The 24335-nt window shown below is 40.6% G+C and overlaps 1 protein-coding gene across 2 annotated transcripts; it reads left to right on the plus strand.

The window, feature by feature from the left end:
• Positions 1–716: 716 nt before the first annotated feature.
• sparta (spartin a) lies at positions 717–16923 on the plus strand. 2 transcript variants are annotated; one of them, XM_067433400.1, is made up of 7 exons: positions 717–1484; positions 5458–5652; positions 6659–6794; positions 8261–8455; positions 9461–9619; positions 11449–11539; positions 12209–12789. In XM_067433400.1, the coding sequence occupies exons 1-7, from the start codon at positions 915–917 to the stop codon at positions 12252–12254; spliced, it is 1392 nt and encodes a 463-aa protein (XP_067289501.1). In that variant the 5' UTR covers positions 717–914; the 3' UTR covers positions 12255–12789. The 2 variants fall into 2 exon arrangements, with proteins under 2 accessions (XP_067289501.1, XP_067289500.1); XM_067433399.1 differs by lacking the exon at positions 12209–12789 and adding an exon at positions 13793–16923 and having other exon boundaries at positions 718–1484.
• The last annotated feature ends 7412 nt before the right edge of the window (positions 16924–24335 follow it).

Here is a 24335-nt window from a genome sequence, read left to right on the forward strand (position 1 = left end):
TTGTTTGTGCATTTTCAGACAATTTACCATAAAATGCCTAAATCATTTATAATTGACGGCACCCTAAAAAAATGTCAGGCCAGATGTAGAAAACTGATGTTTAATCTTATACTGATGTTTTAAATGTGTAGTGTGGCGTCCGCGGGCAGTGAATGCGGTTTAATGGAGAAGCGCGGCCTCTAGCGGCGAGTCCGTGTGCAGCTCATTCACCTCGGCTGATCACTCTGGCGGATTTAAATGTGACATTTGTCTTAATGAAGGTTTAGACACAGCGCGGAAGTCTCTCTGTGAATGTGTGGAGATGAACCGGTTGAACACTCGCTGTATTCCAGGTTTTATACTCTAGTGGAGTATTTTATATACTTCATCAGTGTTTTTCTTTGGGAAACTTTTACTTCACTGCATTCCAGAGCATAATATAGAACGTCATACTTTTTACTGCGCTGCATTCCATAAATACAAGTTGATGTTTTCTTACCTTTAATACTTAATTGCACTAAAAATGTAGTACTTTCTCACTTGTACTTGAGTAAAAGTATACAGTACTATATTTTTAATGTAATTAAGTATTAAATAATATTCAATATGAAATGTATTGCTGTAAAAATGTTTTGGAATGGTGTGAAGTAAAATTTTTCCAAGAAGAACACTGATGAAGTACATATACTTGAAAACTAAATGACTTGGGAAGTAAAATCCCCGCGCTGTCCGCCTTTGGGTTTTACGCGCCCGCGGCACCGGCGACCCGAGGCGATGTGAAGTTTGTTTGTGTTTTCTCCGTGATCTGGTCGAACCTGCTCGGTGGCAGAATGCGCAGAATGTAGTCAGGAGTTACTTCACGGGAAAACGCGCGGGTATGAAGTGTAGTTCGAGCTGCGCGCTTCTCGGCGGTCACGCGTAAAGTTCCTCCAGGGATGGAGTCGTCAGACCCTGCGCTCCGGGCCATCCGGGAGAGCTACGGGAAAGCTCTGGAGTGTCTGAACTCGGGGCTCCGGTGTGATGAGGGGGGGAATAAAGAGCAGGCGCTTCTGCTGTATAAGCTGGGCCGACGGCATCTCCTCATGGGGCTGGGGGTCAACACACGGGGCGCGCGCACGGCACACGCGCGACACACACAGCTGAGGATGAAAGAGACCCTGAGCTCCATCAGCTCTCGCATACAGGAGCTCTCTCGCCCGCCTCCGAGCCTCCATCCCCCGGTCCGATCCGCTGCAGGACAGGCCTCCCCCGCGGAGCTTCCTCCAGCCTACACGCCGGAGCCCACGGACGGCCATCTGTCGCTCTCTCATGGGGCCCACAGGGCGTTCCAAGCGGCCCCGAACGCGGCCGGTCCCCGAGGCGCGGGCACGGAGATCCTGTTCCTGCCGCGCGGGGTCCAGATGTTCTTCGTGTCCGCCGAGGGTCGAGTCAGCGCCCCGTCTTACCCCGGATACCTGCGGGTCCTCATCCACAGCAGCCCGGACTCTGCTCCGGCTTACCTACAGGTACACACACACACACACACACTCACACAAACACACACAAATGTGTATAATGCCATGGGTATGACACAGGTATTACAGGAGAGGGTGAAATATGAGGACATTACCCATGTCCCCACTTTTCAAAAGGCTTATAAATCACACAGGAGAAGTTTTTGTGTGTGTGTGTGTGTGTGTGTGTGTGTGTGTGTGATGGGTAGGTTTAGGGGCTGTGTGTGTGTGTGTGTGTGTGTGTGTGTGTGATGGGTAAGTTAAGGGGCAGTGTAAAGGGATAGAAAATACGGTTTGTATAAAAACCATTACGCCTATGGAATGTCCACATATGTCACAAAAACATCCCCCCCCACACACACACACTCACACACACACACACACACACACACACACACACGCACGTATTTTTGTAAATTGTGAGGACTTTCCATAGGCGTAATGGATTTTACACTTTACATTGTGCACTTGTACATTCTATCCCCCTACACTGCCCCTAAACCTACCCAACACACACACACACACACACACACACACACACACACACACTCATAAATGTATGATTATTGTTCTGTGTTGTTATTATTAACTATAACCATTAGTAAAAAGCTTTGAAATAAATATAATTAATAATAATAAATATTATTCCAAATATAATATTAAATGAAAAACCCAAACAACTTAAACGAAAGGATAAATTAAGTAAATGTTGAAGTACTAAAATTTATAAGATGGAAATAAAAATAAATATGGGAATTAAAAAACTAATAAAAATGAATAAATAAACAAAATATACAAATAAAATATTAATAAATACTAAGATAAATGATACTAAACTAACAGGGACTTGTATTTTGTCTTGTGCTAAGCAATGCTTTATGTTAAAATAAGAAAAAAGATTAAGAATTATTTTTATAAATAAAACTTTTAAATTTTTTAAAATGTAAAAATAGCTATTAAAAATGGCAAAATTCCATAATAAGATTTAACAAATCAAATGAAATATATCAATAAAAACTATAATATTATTTAAATAATTGCTAAATTAATTGCTTTAAGCATGCAAGAGAAATGCAGAACAAAAAATATAAACGTATAATGTAAAGTCTTAAGTCATCTTATGCAGAAATAGATGTAAACTGATTTTATGGATGTTTAGATATGTTTACCTGCAAAAAAGGTCAAAAATACTGATTATGAATGATTTGTGTCTTATTCTCCAGCTGTGATATTATTGTTTACTAAAACTATCAGTAAAAATAGTTGAAATATATCTGAAATAAAATAAAATATTAAATGAAAAACTTGATGATTGAAATAAATGTTGAAGTACTAAAATTAATAAAACTGAAATATGATCATATTACAAAATAATATTATAAAGGATATTAAGTTAATTGTGGCTTGTGTTTGTCTGGTTTATGCTCCATAAATAGTAAAATAAGAGTGTGTGTGTTTATGAATTGTTTTATGTGTGTTTAATAGTTAGATTAATGTGTAAAATAAGAGTGTGTGTTTATGAATTGTTTTATGTGTGTTTAATAGTTAGATTAATGTGTAAAATAAGAGTGTGTGTTTATGAATTGTTTTATGTGTGTTTAGTAGTTAGCCAGCGGTCTGCTGATGATCACATGATCTGGTGTTAAAGAATGACGTCTGTGGGGTTTAGCTGAACATCAGATCAGATACCTGAGATTACTGACATACCATCACAGGCTCATTCCTGACGGAAGCTGACACCATGTGTGTGTGTGTGTGTGTGTGAGATCCAGAGACGGACTGAGATGTGTGTGTGTATCATCGTGAGATTCTTTTAAACTCAGGCTAGTTTTATTTTCAGTTTGAGTCCAGGATGTTGTTCTGCTCCACCTCTTCTCTCAGACCCGCAGAAGCCAGTCCAACCGGACTCTGTGGTGTTTTAGCAATGCTTTAGGTGTGTGTGTGTGTGTGTTGAGGGCTCTTTGTACACACTCGGCCTGCACGCTGTTTCAGCAAATAGAAATCTGGTTGAATAGCTGTGGCTCTGATGCTGGACAGAACTAATGCTGGTCCCACACGCTCTTTTGTCCAACTTTAGCCGTCCAGAACAAAGGCTGGCATTCGGAGCGCTCACACAAACAGCCCCTCATACAGTCCAGCTCAGAGTTATTGGTCAATATGAGCAAAGACGGCTGTAGAAATACATCTGCATTGATTATCTCTTGGATCTTTCATTTAAAGTGAAAGAACTGAACCTCTGGTTCTGGAAAGGGTTTCTCCAGTGCATGTTGTCCACATTGATCAGCAGCTCTGAGTCTTCTCCTGTAAAGCCTGATGAGTGTGGAGATCAGACCCCATTTCTCCTCCAGCTCTTCTCTTCAGCTCATCTTCTAAAGGGTTCGGCTCAGGAACTGGACATTTCTGTGTGGATTTTGGATCATCGTCCTGATGCAAGATCCAACCACGGCCCATTAGAAGATTTCCAGCAGGTTTTGATGTTTTATCTGCTGGTATTTGCTAGAATCCATGAAACCAAGAAGTCCAGGACCTCCAGCAAATAAGCAGCCCACTACATTAAGCTCTTAAGATCTGGGCCGTTTTGGTGGATTTCCGTCTGGATTTGGCCTAAAGGGTTAGGGCTAGCTCCACACACACATACAGTGTCTTGAAATACACACTTCTGGTGTCATTTTAAAGGAAACCCTTTAAAGTTACATAAAACACTGCTAAAAGTGATACACATATGTTGTCTATAAGCTTTTCGATTTAAGTTGGCCAAATCCAGGTGGAAATGGCACCAGACTAATATAGTGTAAATAAGTCGCTCTGTGTAAAACAAACGCATATCTGCAGAAAGTAGACATTAAGCGTTCATGGCGCCACAAATGAGGTCAGAGCTCCTCATTTAACATTTAAAGGATATATTTGATGATGTTTTTCTGGACTGATCAGGACCCGTGGAGTCTTTAAGAGGTTTTTAACCGTGGCCATGGGCTGCTTTTATTTCCATCTGGTGGGTTTGCCGACTAAAAGCTCTTGTTTTAGTGTCATGTGACCACAGAACCAGGTCTAAAGCTCCAGTCGTGCCTGCTATTACTGCCGTCTGGTGAGGTCAAACTGGGGCGATCATAGATATATATATATATAGATCCTCAGTTGTGCCTGCGCGGATCAGTCGAATGAGGCATCTACATAATATATATCTATGATCGCGCCAGTTTGACCTCACCAGACGGCAGTAATAGCGGACGGGAACACTAGATGAGATTCGTCTGATATGAGGGAAAAGAATAACATTAATACTGTTGAGTTTCTCCCAGAAACCGATGGGTTCGTGTCTTCAGACATCAGTGTGTGGTCATGAGCAGCAGGGTTTGTGTGTGTTGTCTAGGCATGTTTTTTTTAAGGGAAATTGGCCTTTGTCCAGCCATGACCATGAAATATGAGGAAACACAATTTCATGCTCCTAGTCACACTGATATGATAAAAATGTTTATGTTTATGAGAAGTGTTCCCGGTTCCGGCTGACCTCGTTAATGCAGCCTAACAATCAGTCAATTGATCTGAATAATGAGAGTTAATAATGTTCTGTGTGTATGCCATAGTAAAGAGATGTGTTTTTAGTCTAGATTTAAACTGGCAGAGTGTGTCTGCTTCCCGAACAATGCTAGGAAGACTGTTCCAGAGTTTAGGAGCTCAATAGGAAAAGGATCGACCGCCTGCAGTTGATTTAGATATTCTAGGTATTATCAACTGGCCAGAGTTTAGAGACCGCAGTAGACGTGATAGAGTATAATGTGTTAAGAGCTCGCTTAAGTACTGGAGCTAAACCATTTAGTGCTTTGAGGAATTAACAGTTGGAGTTTGTTTACTAAGCGAGCAGGGCAACCACCCAGTAGAGCATTACAGTAATGATATTTTGTGTTTCGCCAGGCTCCCCTGAAGCCCAGTTTTAGATATTCTGGTGTGAAAGATGATGTGCAGTAAAAGAGTGTGTGTTTTGCAGGTGTGTGATTGGATCTATCCGCTGTATCCCGACTCTCCCGTCTTACTGAGCAACAGAGGCGTGTTCACGTTTCCTGACACCACCGCCGCGGTGCCGGGGTCCTACGTCGGGATCGTGCTGTCCTCGGATCTGCCTGCGGCGGACAGGGAGCTGTTCCAGGAACAGCTGGCAGAGCTGGCACAGCTCAGGGTCCAGGTAATTTAACAAGAAAAGTTGATGGAAAAAAAATCAATGCATTTAGTTTTGTATAACTTGCATGGGAAAATGTCAAAATCCAGTCATTTCAATATGAATCCATGTGAGTATTTGCATGAGAGCAAAACATAACCTCACGTATGAGCGGGCCATGCAAATATACTAGCCTGAATACCAGCCGAACTCAGCCCCGCCCACAGCCGCACTCAGCCCCGCCCACAGCTGGACTCAGCCCCGCCCACAGCCCGCCTCAGCCCCGCCCACAGCCGCCCTCAGCCCCGCCAACAGCCACCCTCAGCCCCGCCCACAGCTGGACTCAGCCCCGCCCACAGCCCGCCTCAGCCCCACCCACAGCTGAACTCAGCCCCGCCCACAAACTTCTTTAAAAGGTGTTTGGGTTTTTGCAGAAAGCCTTTCAGGAATCACTCTTGTAGAGTCTCGTGAAGTTCAATGATTTCACAGCATTTATTAAACACTGATTTATAGTTTAGAGCAAAATGGAAGAAGACGGATGTCCAAATGCTCATTTAGTGGAGGATTGACATAAACAAAGTTGATTCTGTCTTCAGTGAAGGTGAACAGTGTGAGAATATCAGATGTGTATCAGTGTATTGGATCCGTGCATTCGGCCTTAAAGTGACAGCAGCTTTGTAACTTTTCTACAAGTATTTAAATGAGTTTAAGTTAGTCGTCTGCTAGTGTGTCAGATGGAGCGTCACTGACTGGCTTAAACCATGATGGCATAATGTGCATTTAGACAACTATAATACAATAATGCGGCGACATAAAGAAGGACATTTACTTTTGATACTGAAGTACTTTAGAAAACAAATACTTCTGTACTTTTTTTACAGTAAAAATCAGATTTTACAGCTTTCACTTGTAACGGAGTAATATTAGACCAGCAGTGCTGTTACTTTAACTCAGGTAATGAAGTTGTGTAGTTTGTCCATCTCTGTTTTTTTGACCTTGTACTGCTCATAATAAATTAGGGTTTTTATTTAAGGTGGATGAAGAGCAAGGTGGCGCTACAGGATCAGACCCGAGCCCGAGTGAGAAGGTTCCTCCTTTAGGAACAGCAGAAGCTGAGGAGAAAACTCTTCCTGTGTGGAGCGAAAAAATGTCCCAGAGCATCTTAGCAGGTCTGAACTCACAACCAACACCTGGAGTCAGGACGAGCCTCTCATTGGAGAGCTAGTGTGTTGGTTTCTTTTACTGAAGTAGAGACTGCAGCGCAAAAAATGCTCTTCTTACTCAGTATTTTTGTCTTGTTTCTAGTCCAAACATCTACAAATTCTTGCATTAAGAAACATTTACTAGACAAGCAAAAGTAATTGTCTTGTTTTGGGAAAAATAACTCAAAATGAAGAGAGTTTTTGCTTAAAATAAGATAAATAATCTGCCAATGGGGTGAGAAAAATAATCTTAATTCAAACAGAAAACAAGATTATTTTGCTTATTTGTACTTGTCTAGTAAATGTTTCTTAATGTATTTTTTTTATAGATATTTTGACTAGAAACAAGACAAATACTAAGTAAGAAGAGCATTTTTTGCAGTGTGTGTGTGTATGTGTTTTAGGGATGGCTCGATACCATGCGGTCGGATATTAGCGCGGGTATATCGCACAAGAATGAGTACAATTATGCAAGTTTTGAGTTTATAAAGTGGGAAATAACCACAAATGATTATTAGTAAATTATTCAGCAAAGCTTATCGCATCAAGATCAGTCATTTGAAAACTTTCTTGCGAGAAATAATTTCAGCAAAAATCTCAAAATTAGCAAATTGCTTCTGGTTTCAATACATCGCACGACTCTGCAAAATCCGATTCAACATTTCACGCTCGTCTCGGGACGGATAACGCAAATCATTTAAGCGATTTTATAGCATTTTTCTTAATTACAGTTACAGGAGATATGAGCGACACACACACGTCTGTAAGTTAGAGCTCGCACATTACACATTTCAAGTTTCCTTAAACAGTCAAACGCACAGAATGATGTACAAATGTCCGTCTTTAGTGAGTATTCACACACAGGCGGCGGTGTCTAACGCGGATGTAAATAGTGCAATAGTACGCAAGCAAATATTATGAGATCTAAACTTAATTGGTTGAAACGGACGCCGGAGATTTTGTGATATTCGATCTTATGTTAGGCTGTGTGTGTGCGTTGATCAGTGTTAAAGGAGAATAAATGTCTAAATGAGATGCTTTGAATGATCACTGACCTGTCGATCGCTTCAGAAGTCTTAAAGTCAGGATAGTGACACGCTTATTGGCTAGGTTTGATGGCTCTTCATCAGTTTTATAAGCAAAGTAATTACACATCTCACTTCCACTCCTCTCTTTATTAATTCGTTTTGGGCATCTTGAGTGAGATTCAACAGCTTTATCCATTTTGTTCGCCTGTTGTTGTCACATTTGCCGTTTGTTTCGGGTCAGTTTGGGTAGCGCGCTGATATACTGTATAGCGGTGAACTTCGGAAAATCAGCATATACGGAAATGTGCAAAATCATGATATTGTACCGTTTTAAATGAAATATATACTGGTATTTTTCCAGTACCGGTATCCCGCACATCCCTAGTGTGTGGTTTCTGTCCGCAGGGTCGTCCTGGTTGGGCCGAGGCCTGGTGCGAGGAGGTGAAGCCACAGGTAAAGCCATCCAGAGAGGAGCCTCTAAACTACGAGAAAACATCACTCCAGAGGAGACGCCTGCAGAGGTCAGCCCAAAGGTCACCAAGGGCCTAAACGCAGCCAGAACGGCCACAGGGGGCGCTGTGAGGGTCAGCCAGTTCCTCGGTAAACACCGCTCACATTCACAGCCTGTTTTATATCCTCCCGGGACCAGGAATAGACTTTTGCACATTATATTATAATGAGGTTCTGAGACATCATACACGTCACAGGTTTAAGTCTGCAAAAATGCTCTTCTTAATCAGTCATTCTGTCTCGTTTCCAGTCCAAATATCTAAATATTCTTAAATTAAGATGCATTTACTAGATCAGTGAAACGACATGAGATATTTTTTCTTGTTTTGTTGAAAAAAAAAATCAAAATGAGTTTTTGCTTAAAACAGGCAAAATGATCTGCCAATGGGGTGAGGAGAATAATCTTATTTCTGATTAAATCTTCTTTCTTTCCATCCCAAACAGAAATAAGATTATTTTTCTCATTTGTTTGTTATAAATCAAGATCTCAGGAAGATGTTACGGGGTTTCTAATCAATATATGACTTTCTGTTATCGATCAGGGCATTGATTTGATAAATGTCCACTGTAGAGACGGCAGGACTGAAATCAGGATTATCAGGCATTCTGGAGACACAACGAGTCAATAGGGGAAGAGATTACATATCAATGTTCCTATATTAGATATTATTATGAAATGTTGCTAACTATTACTCCCATTATTATGCTTCTTCTTTTCATTACATGCTGCACTAAGAACACATTAATATGCAAATGATATGCATTGCATTAAATGGGAAAATCCAAATATGCCCATTTTACACACATAATGCATGAAGTAGGACGATATATCAGCGCATTCAGTTATATCATAGTTCAGATTATTCTTTAAACAAAGTTTGGTTAAAAAAAATCCAGAAACTTAAAAAAATGATTGGTAAATCCCATTGTTTTTGCCTATACGTGCAATTTCATGTCATTAAATTCTTTGTAATAACTGAGTCCTGGTGTCGACTTCAGAGGACATGTCATAACATATGAATTTAATATAATTCTTCACAAAACAATCGTCCATTTGTTTCATATGCTCTAATCAACGACTGTCTTCTTCTCCAGTGGATGGAGTCGCTGCTGTAACGGGTCGAGTTGGGAAAGAACTCGCTCCACACGTGAAGAAACACGGAAGCAAACTCGTCCCAGAATCCCTGAAGAAAAACAAAGATGGATGCTCCAAAATGGATGGAGCCAAACTAGTGGCAGGAAGCAGCCTTCAGGGTAAGCCGAGGAATCTTCCCACTTTCGTAGGTGTTTATTCATTCATTCATTCCCAAATGGCACAGTGTACATGAATCCACTGTCCCTAAATGAGCCGAAGGATAGTTTCCCTCTGCCAGACTTTATTATTCCCTTATCTCTGATTCTAGACCCAATAATCAATGGTAAAAAGCTCATTGTGGGATTACAGCGCAGAACATGCGCATAAGCTATAATTGTAAAATGTTGGCATTTTGCACACTACTTACCAGAAGATTAATATAGTTTAAATATTCTCTTCCTCCCATTTTTTCCCATTGGATTAAATAGATCATGCAAGGCATTGGAATGACGACCCAAACATGCTCTTCTTCCTCAGTCATTTGTCTTGTTTCCAGTCTAAATATCTAACAATTCTTAAATCAAGATGCATTTACTAGATCAGTAAAACAACATAAGATATTTTTTCTTGTTTTTCTGGGGAAAAATATCTAAATGAAGAGAGTTTTTGCCTAAAACAGGCAAAATGATCTGCCAATGGGGTGAGAAAAATAATCTTATTTCTGTTTGGGACGGAAACAAGAAACAATATTTCAATCAGAAATAAGATTATTTCTCTCACCCCATTGGCAGATCATTTGGCCTGTTTTAGGCAAAAACTCACGTAATTTTGACTGATCTAGTAAATGCATCTTGATTTAAGAATATTTAGATATTTGGACTGGAAACGAGACACAAATACTAAATAAGAAGTATTTGTGCAGTGTGCCCTTGAAACTCACGTCAGGAATACAGTCCCAAACCCTGGAGCCAAACTGGGACACAATTCCAGGCCAGGAAATCCGACACCCATCCAGGCCCTCCTAAGCACCCAAAGACAATCCAGAAACATGGATAACCCTCTTTCCCTGATTAATTAGAGTCCTTCTCTAACGGTTCCCTCTCTTCCCCTTTCCTCTTCTTAATTTTCCCTAATATCCCGAATGTCTCTCCTTTCCACCACGATCATCAGCCTAGTGTTTCTGACAATCTAAACTCAAAATGTTCTCGTCCCCGTCTCCACCTTGGTGTAAATCATCCGCCTTATGGTCATCTGTTTGCCCAGAATCTACATCTACTATATTAGGCTAAATCTAACTATTATATCTATGACCATTTTTTTAAATCTTAAAATTACTTAAATATCCAAAAAGATTTCATTCAATATGTAAAAAACATTTTTTTTCTTATTTTGCTTCTATTCTCTGCCTTGCTGAATCTAAACAGTAATAATTATTTATAAAATAAATAAATAAATCTCCCGATTGGCCCATCCGGTCCGGCTCTGAAGCACAAAAGCAGTCGTGCGTCTCACGAGGATATTTGAGGCAATGGCCAACAATCCCAGAAATCATTAGGATATTAAGATCATGTTCCATGAAGATATTTAGTAAATGTCCTACCGTAAATATATCATAACTGTATTATTAGTAGTAATATGCATTGCTGAGGACTTCATTTGGACAACTTTAAAGGAGATTTTCTCAATGTTTAGATTTTTTGCGCCCTCAGATTCCAGATGATCAAATATTGTCTGAACAAACCAAACATCAGTGGAGAGATTAATATTCAGCTTTCAGATCATCTATAGGTCTCAGATTAAAAAAACTGACCCCATGACTGTTTTTGTGCTCCAGAGTCACATATAATGATGTATTTTGTTGTCTTGGTATAATGTAATTGATGCTTTCCGTCCGATGGGAAGAGGAAGGGGTTGTGTTGGGGTCTCGACTGCAGTGTTTCGATGGATTTGATGTAAAATCTTAAATGAATAGATTGTTCATGTAAAGATGATTGTGTGTAAACGGCAGGTTTCTCAACTCTCTGGTCAAGTCTGGAGACGGCAGCCAAAACGATTGGCAAAAGTTTAACCTCAGAGACGGTGACTACAGTGAGACATAAGTAAGTGTTTAAGTCTTCAGGATCCACGGCCTCTCTTCTGCTTTCCCTCCGCCTACAGCGTGATCTCCTGCTTCTTCATATCCTCCTGAGACCCAGTTATAGACTTTTATCCGCATTAAATCACATTATAGTCACAGTTTTAGGTCAGGATGTTCTGAGCACATTCAGAGACCCGATGTTTGGAGGAAATTACATGTCAATGTTCCTATATTAGATATTATTATGAAATGTTGCTAACTATTACTCCCATTATTATGCTTCTTCTTTTCATCCCATGCTGCACTAATGCAATATGCATTGCATTGAATGGGAAAATCCAAGTTTGGCCATTTTACACACATAATGCATGAAGTAGGACGATATATCAGCGCATTCAGTTATCATAGTTCATAACATGAACAGAATCATCTTTAAAAAAAGTTTGTTTTAAAAAATAATCCTGAAACCTTAACCTTGATTGGTAAATTAAAAATAAATCCCATTGTGTTTGGCCTATACGTGCAATCTCATGTCATTTTATTCATTTTAAATGTCCATTTGTTTCTTATGCTCTAAAATGACATGAAAAATACACAATTCAAAACCCTTTTTCTTCTGGGTCCCAGGAGGATATGCCGATGTAAACTTTGGGAAGTGGTTTCATTGACTCTCTCCTGTGGCTTTTTTCAGATTTAGGGGTCTAGGAAACCTCTTGGACGCTCCTGGCCGGATATAAATGGTGGCGGGTAAAAACACACTGCCGTTTCTTTGGCTAACGCCGAGCTCTCACACACCCATCGTGCCTTATTTCCCGAGTTACTGACCGCTCAGAGCTCGTCTTAGCAGCGGTCTCTGTGTGCTTTGTGAATTAAAACTGAGCTGAATGCAACATATGGTCTTCTGTTCATTTGCAAACACATTTTTTAACGTTTCCGTTGGACTCAGGCGATGTTTAAAGGTCCCATGGCATGAAATGCTCATTTTATGAGGGTTTTCAACACTAATATGAGTTCCTCACGTTGACGGGTGTAAAGCGAGTTCTGGCTCTTTCTCTGCCATTGAGAACATGCGAGACGAGCTGATCCTGGATCCTGAATTCAGATTAAACAGCACCGCCACAGACAGTGAGTACTAGCGCTCATTAATGCCTGATCTGGGGTCAGGGATTCCTGATGTGGAGCTAGTCATTCAAGTTCACAGACTTTCTTTCTAAATCATTTAATACGGTCAGTTTAATACTGCATTAGTGAATCAAGCCAGTCACTAACTTTATAATGTTCGGATCTTCACACACACTTTAAGATATTTTATATTTAGTCCGAGAGCGTATGCAAGTGTATGCACACTATACTGTCCATGTCCAGAAAGGGAATAAAAACATCATCACAGTAGTCCATATGAGACATCAGTGGGTTAATTAGAGTCTCTTGAAGCATCCAAAATACATTTGGGTCCAAAAATAACAAAAACTACGACTTTATTCAGCATTGGCTTCTCTTCCAGGTTTGTGTTCAATCCTCAGATAAAGACCCAAATGTATTTTGGATGCTTCAAGAGACTCTAATTAACCCACTGATGTCTCATATGGACTACTGTGATGATGTTTTTATTCCCTTTCTGGACATGGACAGTATAGTGTGCATACACTTGCATACGCTCTCGGACTAAATATAAAATATCTTAAACTGTGTGTGAAGATGAGCGGAGGTCTGACGGGTGTGGAGCGACATTAGGGAGAGGAGTTAATGACAGACATTTCATTTCTGGGGGAACTAACCCTTTAAGCTCGACAGAAGCTCTTACTGTATTCATGTCCATGTCGTGTTTGTTGTTAGTTGTGGTGAAAGCATTTTGTGAAAGAAATAACGTTGTAAAGTCGGCATGACTGGGTGTTTATTCAGAGCTCTCAGATACAAACTAAATTAATTCGCACTCTCAACAACTCAGCACGCTCTCTGTCTAAGCCACGCCCCCCGCCACATAATCTCATTTAATATGCAAAGATGTCAGCCAATCACAACAGTGGGCGTTTTCACTGAAGTCTCACAGCAGACACGCCCCTTAAAAACAGAGCATTCAAGCCAGAGGGTTTATATCTGTATAGAAAAAAATGCCTTTTATTTCTAATTTATGACATTATTTTGATGTAAAAACTATACTAACAGTATAAGTACACCTCAGGAAACATTATAAAATAATCAAAGAATCCATGCCATGGGACCTTTAAGCTCTCCGGTCAGGTCTTGAAGCTCCGAATCCTCATGTTTTGCTCAGGTATGGAGACGAGGCAGGACAGGCGGCAGACACAGCCGTAACTTCTGCTGTCAATGTTGGAATCACGGCTTTTAATCTGGATAATCTGGTCCTCAATGGAGTGCTGAAGGCGGCGGGCAAACAGGCCACGAAAGCAGAGCTGGCGGACGGGTCCGCAGGAGGCCGACCTGAGGAGGGACACACACAGAAGAAACGGCAGGACGGGAAAAAAATATGATTTTATTTGCTGTCTTGTTGATGATTGATATTATAATGTGCAATGTTTACAGAGAGATGCACTTAGACACTGAATGTTAAAGCCTTACGTGAAGATAATAGTTTATTTTTCTATTCCATTGTAAAAAATGCTGGGTTGGGTCGAATATAGAACTGTTGGGTTACATTTTTAATCTAAAGCTCTATACACTGATCAAGAGTCGATCCTCGTGATGAACATAGACTGAGTTTAGAACACGAGCTGGACGAGTGACGGAGCATTTCTGTGCTCAATACACTCCTTCAGGATTCACACACACTTCGGGAGGTTTAACTGAGTATGGCCCTGTGTGACATCATAAAGAGCGGAACTCCTTATATGGGCACTTATCACACACACGTGCGTGCGTGTGTGTGTGTGTGTGTGAGATGACTCTTTTAACCAAAACAGTTGGGTTTGTCCATATTTGACCCGAAATTCTAACCCAGGATTTTTGGGTTATATGATAGCAGGAAACGATTGCAGGTAATTCAGCATTCTGGACTTCAGATGATTAATATCACGCTGGCTCTTGTTAATCTTATTAAAGTTTACTACAAAAAAACACACACACACAAAAAAAAAACATTTTAACTGTACACTCTAAAAAATGTTGGGTTAAAAACAACCCAGGTTGGGTTGAAAATACCCAGAGGTGGAAAGTAACGAATTACATTTACTCGCGTTACTGTAATTGAGTAGTTTTTCTGTGTACTTCTACTTTTTTAAGTAGTTTTAAAAATCTGTAATTTTACTTTTACTTAAGTACATTTTGATTAAAGTATTGTACTTCGCTACATTTTAAACCACATCCGTTACTGAGTAAAAATAAATCATTAATGCAAAGAGAGGAGGAAAAAGACCGCGATCCGGAAATGACTAATATTGAATAGACGGCGCGGGACGCGGGAGAGAACAAGCGCGCAAATATCAGATGGAGACGAACAAGACAGACGTCAGTGACGCAGACCCAGGTGAAAGCAAAACGCCGTCGTGAACTCCTGGCTAATATGGAAATACTTTGGATATAGAAAAAAATAATGTGGTGTTGTCCTGGAGGATATCAAATTTGCACAAAATGTGGATGCAAATGAAGAAACACATAGAACATGTTCGGGCACACATCCCTTTGTGCAAATAAAGGTATGTTTATAACTTAGGCCGATGGATTTCTGTGACGCAGAGGGAATCCCGGAATCCAGTCATGAATATTAACTTTACATTATAACGTAGATTTGGTGTAATACACACAAACTGGTGGATGAACGAAAAACTCGAATGTAGAGCTGTAGGCCTTAAAAATAAATCAAATCGCGACATGATCTGTGAACATTAAAGCACAACATTTGTAACGCTTGTGTCCGGGTGAAAAATGCGGATAGCTCACTTAATATATCTGGAGTGGATGCAAACACGGAGGCGATTGACGTCAAACAGATCGCGCTTTATTTCCCGCTGAACTCTCATCACAAACTCCATTTCCGTCCACAGCATTACTCAATAAAACAAAATAACTGACTGTTAGCAACAGAAAAACAGAGAATAATCCCCACACATGGGAGCTCAAAACTCAGTGCGCACATACACAAGATGCAGAACTCGTTTTCAGGGAGCGCGCGCAGCTCTTAAAGGGGCCACACTATATTTCTACTCGTTACACATTGAATGCTGTATGAATATATGATCTGCTTGTTCTCTCTCTGTGAATGAGCTGCTCCGTCTACTACATATGGACTCTATTATTCTTAAACATTTTTACGAATTAATGACAAAAATAAGTTTTTAACCTAATTCATAATAATTTATTGAATTTAGTTTATTAGACATGTTTTATTGAAATTTTGATAAACAAAATAAACAAATGGTTTTAAGTTTGTTATAATAAAGCATTTGTTCAACCAAATAAAAAAAAGACCAATCTTCTTCATTCATTTAACATCATTTTAACAAGTGATAATAACCATCATTTAATAATAGGTACAGTAAATGTTTAATTGATGTTTTCTGAGATAGTTGTCATATCGTGGAAATCTAATTCTATCACAACCCTACAGGGAAGAGTCCCCCACCCCCACTGTTAAAAAAGTAACTAAGTAACTTTTACTCTGAGTACATTTTAAATGAGCTACTTTTTACTTTTACTTGAGTAAATTTTTAGACCAGTAATTTTACTTGTACTTAAGTAAAATTTCATTGAAGTAACAGTACTTTTACTTGAGTAGAATATTTTGTTACTCTTTCCACCTCTGAAAATACCCAGAAATTGGGTTGTTTGAACCCAGTGAATGGACCCATTTAAACAACCTTGTGTGAGGGTTTGTCCATCTTCAACCCACCCTGGGTTGTTTCTAACCCAGCATTTTTGAGAGTGTAGCCATATCTGTAAAACACTATTTTACTATTTATAACTGTTGTGTAGCCTACAACTGCAAACAGTTGATTCTCATCGCACACATTTATCAAACATCACACTCTAAAAAATGCTGGGTTATTTTAACCCAATGTTGGGTCAAAAATGGACTAACCCAGCAATTGGGTTGTTTTAACCCAGCGATTGTTTTTTTTTTAATCCTGATATATTTGCTTAAAACAACCCAATCGCTGGGTTATTCCACATTTGACCCATCATTGGGTTGTTTTTTACCCAGAATTTTGTGCAGTGTCACAGTTTGTGTCGTAATCAGAAAACCGAGGCAAGCGTTAGTTAAAGCTGACAGGACATCTGCTCTTGATGACATTAAAGCTTCTATTGAACAATCAGAGTATTAGGAGTGTGTGTGATATTGAGGAAAACAAGACTCTACTGTACGGCAATAAAACACACGCTCCAGCATTCATTAAACATGAGCTTTATGGTGTTGTATAAAAAAAAAAAAGCCCACAGGAAATAAAGCATGAACTGACTATACAATATTATTCATATTTTGTCGGCTCTCGTCTTTGATTACAGCGCAGCTTCGTGTGTGTGTTTGTGTTTATCTTCCTTCCAGCCAAAGACCAGCATGAGCGCTCACACTGTCCTGAAAGAGGACCCGGTTCTCTTCGCGTTCACACTGTCCTGAAAGAGGACCCGGTTCTCTTCGCGTTCACACTGTCCTGAAAGAGGACCCGGTTCTCTTCGCGTTCACACTGTCCTGAAAGAGGACCCGGTTCTCTTCGCGTTCACACTGTCCTGAACGAGGACCCGGTTCTCTTCGCGTTCACACTGTCCTGAAAGAGGACCCGGTTCTCTTCGCGTTCACACTGTCCTGAACGAGGACCCGGTTCTCTTCGCGTTCACACTGTCCTGAAAGAGGACCCGGTTCTCTTCGCGTTCACACTGTCCTGAAAGAGGACCTGGTTCTCTTCGCGTTCACACTGTCCTGAAAGAGGACCCGGTTCTCTTCGCGTTCACACTGTCCTGAAAGAGGACCCGGTTCTCTTCGCGTTCACACTGTCCTGAAAGAGGACCCGGTTCTCTTCGCGTTCACACTGTCCTGAACGAGGACCCGGTTCTCTTCGCGTTCACACTGTCCTGAACGAGGACCCGGTTCTCTTCGCGTTCACACTGTCCTGAACGAGGACCCGGTTCTCTTCGCGTTCACACTGTCCTGAAAGAGGGCCCGGTTCTCTTCGCGTTCACACTGTCCTGAAAGAGGGCCCGGTTCTCTTCGCGTTCACACTGTCCTGAAAGAGGACCCGGTTCTCTTCGCGTTCACACTGTCCTGAAAGAGGACCCGGTTCTCTTCGGGTTCACACTGTCCTGAAAGAGGACCCGGTTCTCTTCGCGTTCACACTGTCCTGAACGAGGACCCGGTTCTCTTCGCGTTCACACTGTCCTGAAAGAGGACCCGGTTCTCTTCGCGTTCACACTGTCCTGAAAGAGGACCCGGTTCTCTTCGCGTTCACACTGTCCTGAACGAGTACCCAGTTCTCTTCGCGTTCACACTGTCCTGAAAGAGGACCCGGTTCTCTTCGCGTTCACACTGTCCTGAAAGAGGACCCGGTTCTCTTCGCGTTCACACTGTCCTGAAAGAGGACCCGGTTCTCTTCGCGTTCACACTGTCCTGAAAGAGGACCCGGTTCTCTTCGCGTTCACACTGTCCTGAAAGAGGACCCGGTTCTCTTCGCGTTCACACTGTCCTGAAAGAGGACCCGGTTCTCTTCGCGTTCACACTGTCCTGAAAGAGGACCCGGTTCTCTTCGCGTTCACACTGTCCTGAACGAGGACCCGGTTCTCTTCGCGTTCACACTGTCCTGAACGAGGACCCGGTTCTCTTCGCGTTCACACTGTCCTGAACGAGGACCCGGTTCTCTTCGCGTTCACACTGTCCTGAAAGAGGGCCCGGTTCTCTTCGCGTTCACACTGTCCTGAAAGAGGGCCCGGTTCTCTTCGCGTTCACACTGTCCTGAAAGAGGACCCGGTTCTCTTCGCGTTCACACTGTCCTGAAAGAGGACCCGGTTCTCTTCGGGTTCACACTGTCCTGAAAGAGGACCCGGTTCTCTTCGCGTTCACACTGTCCTGAACGAGGACCCGGTTCTCTTCGCGTTCACACTGTCCTGAAAGAGGACCCGGTTCTCTTCGCGTTCACACTGTCCTGAAAGAGGACCCGGTTCTCTTCGCGTTCACACTGTCCTGAACGAGTACCCGGTTCTCTTCGCGTTCACACTGTCCTGAAAGAGGACCCGGTTCTCTTCGCGTTCACACTGTCCTGAAAGAGGACCCGGTTCTCTTCGCGTTCACACTGTCCTGAAAGAGGACCCGGTTCTCTTCGCGTTCACACTGTCCTGAAAGAGGACCCGGTTCTCTTCGCGTTCACACTGTCCTGAAAGAGGACCCGGTTCTCTTCGCGTTCACACTGTCCTGAAAGAGGACCCGGTTCTCTTCGCGTTCACACTGTCCTGAACGAGGACCCGGTTCTCTTCGCGTTCACACTGTCCTGAACGAGGACCCGGTTCTCTTCGCGTTCACACTGTCCTGAACGAGGACCCGGTTCTCTTCGCGTTCACACTGTCCTGAAAGAGGACCCGGTTCTCTTCGCGTTCACACTGTCCTGAAAGAGGAACCCGGTTCTCTTCGCGTTCACACTGTCCTGAACGAGGACCCGGTTCTCTTCGCGTTCACACTGTCCTGAACGAGGACCCGGTTCTCTTCGCGTTCACACTGTCCTGAAAGAGGACCCGGTTCTCTTCGCGTTCACACTGTCCTGAAAGAGGACCCGGTTCTCTTCGCGTTCACACTGTCCTGAAAGAGGACCCGGTTCTCTTCGCGTTCACACTGTCCTGAAAGAGGGCACGGTTCTCTTCGCGTTCACACTGTCCTGAACGAGGACCCGGTTCTCTTCGCGTTCACACTGTCCTGAAAGAGGGCACGGTTCTCTTCGCGTTCACACTGTCCTGAAAGAGGACCCGGTTCTCTTCGCGTTCACACTGTCCTGAAAGAGGGCACGGTTCTCTTCGCGTTCACACTGTCCTGAAAGAGGACCCGGTTCTCTTTGCGTTCACACTGTCCTGAAAGAGGACCCGGTTCTCTTCGCGTTCACACTGTCCTGAAAGAGGACCCGGTTCTCTTCGCGTTCACACTGTCCTGAAAGAGGGCACGGTTCTCTTCGCGTTCACACTGTCCTGAAAGAGGACCCGGTTCTCTTTGCGTTCACACTGTCCTGAAAGGGGACTCAGACCCTTTCTGGTCCACTTTAGTGAATGTTGTCTCAGACTGCTTTGTGTTCAGACTGTTGCTTTCTGGATCGAGTCCAGTTCAGCTGACCTTCAACATCTTTCACTTACATCGTTTGTTCCTCAGTAACCAAGATATTTGTTTGTAAAGATTAGTATTACTGTATGACATTACAAATGCTGTCGTATTAAGTAGTTTATCTTAAAATATATATATAATACTACATATTCTTGCACTAGCTATTTCACACATCCACCTTTGTAACCAACATTTATTTGAATTGTTTTCCTTGATTAATGTTTATTTTATTGCAGAAGGCAATGATCAGCACACAAAAGATAAACAATACAATAAAATAATCAAATAAAGCATTTTATGAAGCCACACAGATCATGAATCGATGTGTGACTGTACCATGATTTACCATGCCTGATGTGTGTGCGAGGATAAAACAGTGCTGTGTTACACACACACACACACACACACACACACACACACACACACACACACACACACACACACGAGCGGAAGTGCAAAAGCTCCGCCCACTCAAGAGTCAAGACATGCCCCTGCTGTGAATAATTACACGCTGTGCCTTTAACTGAGAGTGAGCTGAGCGCCACATGTCTAATGTTTTGTGATAAATGTAATTCAGTGACGCGAACTGCTCAACTTTTTCAGGCAAATGATCCGCTCTGAATTGAAAACATGCATTGACGTGATCCGTGTAATTCCTGAGCGTGACGAGACAAGAAAACGTTTACATTTTAACAGAGGCATACAAATAAAAGTACCGGTACATGTGCGCAAATATGAATGCAAATATTATTTGCCAATAGTTCAAAATAATTATTTCCCAACTAGAACTACAAATCCTATTTATAACCCACATGAAAAAATACTATAGTATATCATAGTAAAGTTTAAGTTATTAAATGATAAATTTAACATATAATAGAAACATTATAATTAAAATAAATAAATTCGATTAAAATAAAGGAATACAAATTAACGATTCATATGAATTAATATTTTTTTTATAAATTTGCTTAAAATTGTAGAGAAAAAAATAAAAAAGTAAGTAAATAAACAAATTATATTTAAATAAATAAATAAACTGTAATTATATATATATATATATATATATATATATATATATATATATATATATATATATATATATATATATAAATAAAGTACATAGATAAATGATATTAAAATAAATACGTTTTTAAATGTTAAATGAACATATTGTCACAATTCACCACACTGTAAAATATTATTTAGAAAATAACTTACCAGGCTGCCTTAAAATTTTGAGTTAATACAATGATTTTTTTTAAATATTTGACAACCTTTATCAAAATATTATTAAAAGATGTTGTAAGCATATTGGGTAATTGTGTGTTTTATTTCTGATGACGCAGCCAAATTGTGCTATTTTAATGATTTATCATTTTTTATGTTGTTCAGATACAATAATATTTTGAGTTTCTATTTATGAAACAAATTTCCTTCATTGTATCAACTCAAATATTTAATTTCAATAAGGGCCTAACTCAGAATTTTAAGGCAACCAGGTGACTTACTTGTTTAAGTTAAACCAACAAAAAACAACACAAATGTTTGACAGTGCAGTGTGAGTGCCCGTGCTCACCACCAGAGGGACTCCAACCCGGACTGTTATTCTATCATAGACTACATTACCCATAATCCTTTGCCCGGATTCAATAGCACTCAATGTTTTACACCTGTGTTCATCACCTCGTTAACTCTGCCTATATGCCATGTTCACGCTGTCTTCCACTGCGAAGTTTCGTTGGAAGTCTTCCCTCTGTCCTTGGTTTGTTTGCCTGACCTGTGTGTGACCTTTGGCCTTTTCTCTACAATTGTGGATTACCCTTTCAATAAATACTGCATTAGGATCTCCAATCCTTCTGTCTCAGAGCGGTACGTCACACAAATAAACGTGTACAAAAATAATGAAAATTTAATTAAATTAGTGTATAAATGCTTAATTGTGTGTGTGTGTGTGTGTGTATATGTGTGTGTGTATGTGTGTGTGTGTGTGTGTGTGTGTGTGTGTGTGTGTGTATATAGACATATAATAAAGTGTTTTTTTTAATTTTTAGTGTATTAATAAAGGACGGTCCTGTGTTTTACTTCTGTCTCTCTCTTCAGATCGAAGAGTTTGATTTGACTTCTGTTAGGCCTACATGTATTCATTTATCAGACGCTTTTATCTAAAGCGATTAACAAAAGAGGAGAGGAAAAAAAAGTATTTAGTCAGCCACTAATTGTGCAAGTTCTCCCGCTTAAAAAGATGAGGCCTATCAATTTCATTACACTTCAACTATGAGAGAAAGAATGGGAAAGAAAATCGCATTGTCTGATTTTTAAATAATTTATTTGCAGTGGAAAATAAGTATTGAGGATGAAATGTTCACTTGCTGCCTAATATATCCCACCCACTAACGGGTGATGAAGAGATCATCAGTGTTATTCACTTCACCTGGTCATAATGTTATGCATGATCAGATAAATGATTAGACTTTTAATTTAGGTGAAGCATCTCTTAACCATTCAGAGGCTAACGGCCCCATGTAATAACCCAGTCTGCATCTAAAGGGAAACGGATGGATGGCAGTGTGTTCTTCAGAATAAACGGTGATCATGTTGGATGTGCTTTACCGAGTTTGGTTATTTCCCCGTCCAGCAGAGTCCAGCAGGATATGATGATGATGTTTAAAGATGAAGAAGACAAACCCCAGCGATCGAGAGGCTGACTCCTCAGTGCGTGGATCTGCTTGTTTGATTAGGTTTTAAGTGTCCTAAAGCATTATTTCACCTGGGCCACTCTGATATCTCTCATATGTTCACCATAAATACCTCTGAATACATTAGTTTCTTGACTTGTTTTTGTGGGTTTTGTGAGCTAATATCATTTAAGGTATAGTTTCCTTAACCCTCTGGTCCCCCCCAGGAAAACCAATGAAATTAATTTTATTTCAATATTTTGTTATTATTATTTAAAATTTCGTGATATGCAATATTTATATAATTTTTATTAGCTTTTTTCCCCATTGAAATTTTTTGTGTGTTATTTTTCAATTAAAACAGTATTCCATGTTAAAATAGAGACAGGGCTTTCAAAATACATTTTTTAAGGCAGTTATTGCCCTCTGGTGGCAGTAAAAACAGGAACCCGGATGTAATGCCCTGTTATGACCACTAGTTCCTGTATAACTATATATAAAGTGGCTTATAAATTCTTTAGTGTTTTTAGACATAAATACTTATTTTTATTAAGTTGTGATTTGGATTTATACTTAGACGATCTCAAAGACTCCTTTTTGTCAAGGTTTAGATGTTTTACATTTTATGTTGATTTGAATGTCAGTTTTTGCATTAATTTGACTACACTCAAACCTGAGCACAGAGGAGAACATTTTCAACAAATAACATCACATTATTATTGAATTTTAACAAAAATGATTTTAACCTCTTATTTGAAACTTTTGGCTCATTTTTACTAAATTAATAACGGCCATACCAGTTCATTTGGACGTGTATATTATCGTGGTTTGTGTGTGTGTGTGTGTGTGTGTGTGTGTGTGTGTGTCTGTTTTGAACTTGATGTGTTAGTGTAACCTCTTTCTTGTTGTGTTTTTTTTACAGCATTGTGGCTGAATTATTGATTTTGTTTCACACACTTGCAAAAATGTGCTCTGTGTTATAATCGCACTATTCGTGTGTGTGTGTGTGTGTGTGTGTGTGTGTGTGGGGGGGGGGGGGTCTTATGAACTCTTGATATTTTACTATCACCCCTACATTGCTGTGCACTTTTCTTCTGGTTCGTGGCTGATTTGTGGTTTGTATCACCAAAAGATTCTCTGGGTTTTTGTGTTTTTGCGAATTTCCCGTTCATTTCCCATAGCGGCCATTCTTGACCACAAAGGAGACTATTTTTTTTACGACTATTTAACATATCCGAATCACCTCCTTGATTTTTTTTGTTTTGTTTTGTTGTGTGTTCACATAGCTAATGCCACAAAAGTCACCAGGTGTCATCCCATTCCGCTCAACCAAAACATTTTAATTTCAAAACGTAAAATGTTTCGGTCATTTTTGACCGAAGAGAGTTTTAAAGGTGCAGTGTGTAGTAGTTATGAGGATCTGTTGACAGAAATACAATATAATATACATAAGTGGTGTATAAAGAGCGTCTCTTAAAATCAGCCGTTTCTATTTACACACACCGCAGGTCCCTTACAGTGAAGACGCCATTTTGTGCCGCCATGTTTCTACAGTAGCCCTAAAGGGACAAACTTCTCTACAGAGCACTAGCTACTGTCTGCTGTCTCAGATAAGCACATTTTTGACCAGTGTCAGCCACCGTAGCTTCTGGATGTGATCAGAAAGGTAGGGGTGAGCAATTCACAACCTCACCACTAGATGCTGCTAAAACTTGCACTGCACCTTTAATGAAGTGCATTGCAGATGTTATGATATACTTGTTATACTTATGAAGAGTCAAGGCAATGCATCTTATATAATTATGTCCTTTACACCGACATAATTGCATTTAAGACACTAATATCTGTCGATACTATGATTTGAATCGTGTTCTCTGAATCGTGACGGAGCTTCG

The sequence above is a fragment of the Pseudorasbora parva genome, chromosome 23 (assembly GCF_024679245.1).
Source record: "Pseudorasbora parva isolate DD20220531a chromosome 23, ASM2467924v1, whole genome shotgun sequence".
NCBI classification, from domain to species: Eukaryota; Metazoa; Chordata; class Actinopteri; order Cypriniformes; family Gobionidae; genus Pseudorasbora; species Pseudorasbora parva.

Coding starts and splice junctions, on each gene's coding strand:
- sparta (XM_067433399.1), top strand. CDS start 915: ATGGAGTCGTCAGACCCTGCGCTCCGGGCCATCCGGGAGAGCTACGGG. Junction 5,653..6,658: donor TGGCACAGCTCAGGGTCCAG/GTAATTTAACAA, acceptor TTTTTATTTAAG/GTGGATGAAGAGCAAGGTGG. Junction 9,620..11,448: donor GGCAGGAAGCAGCCTTCAGG/GTAAGCCGAGGA, acceptor TGTAAACGGCAG/GTTTCTCAACTCTCTGGTCA.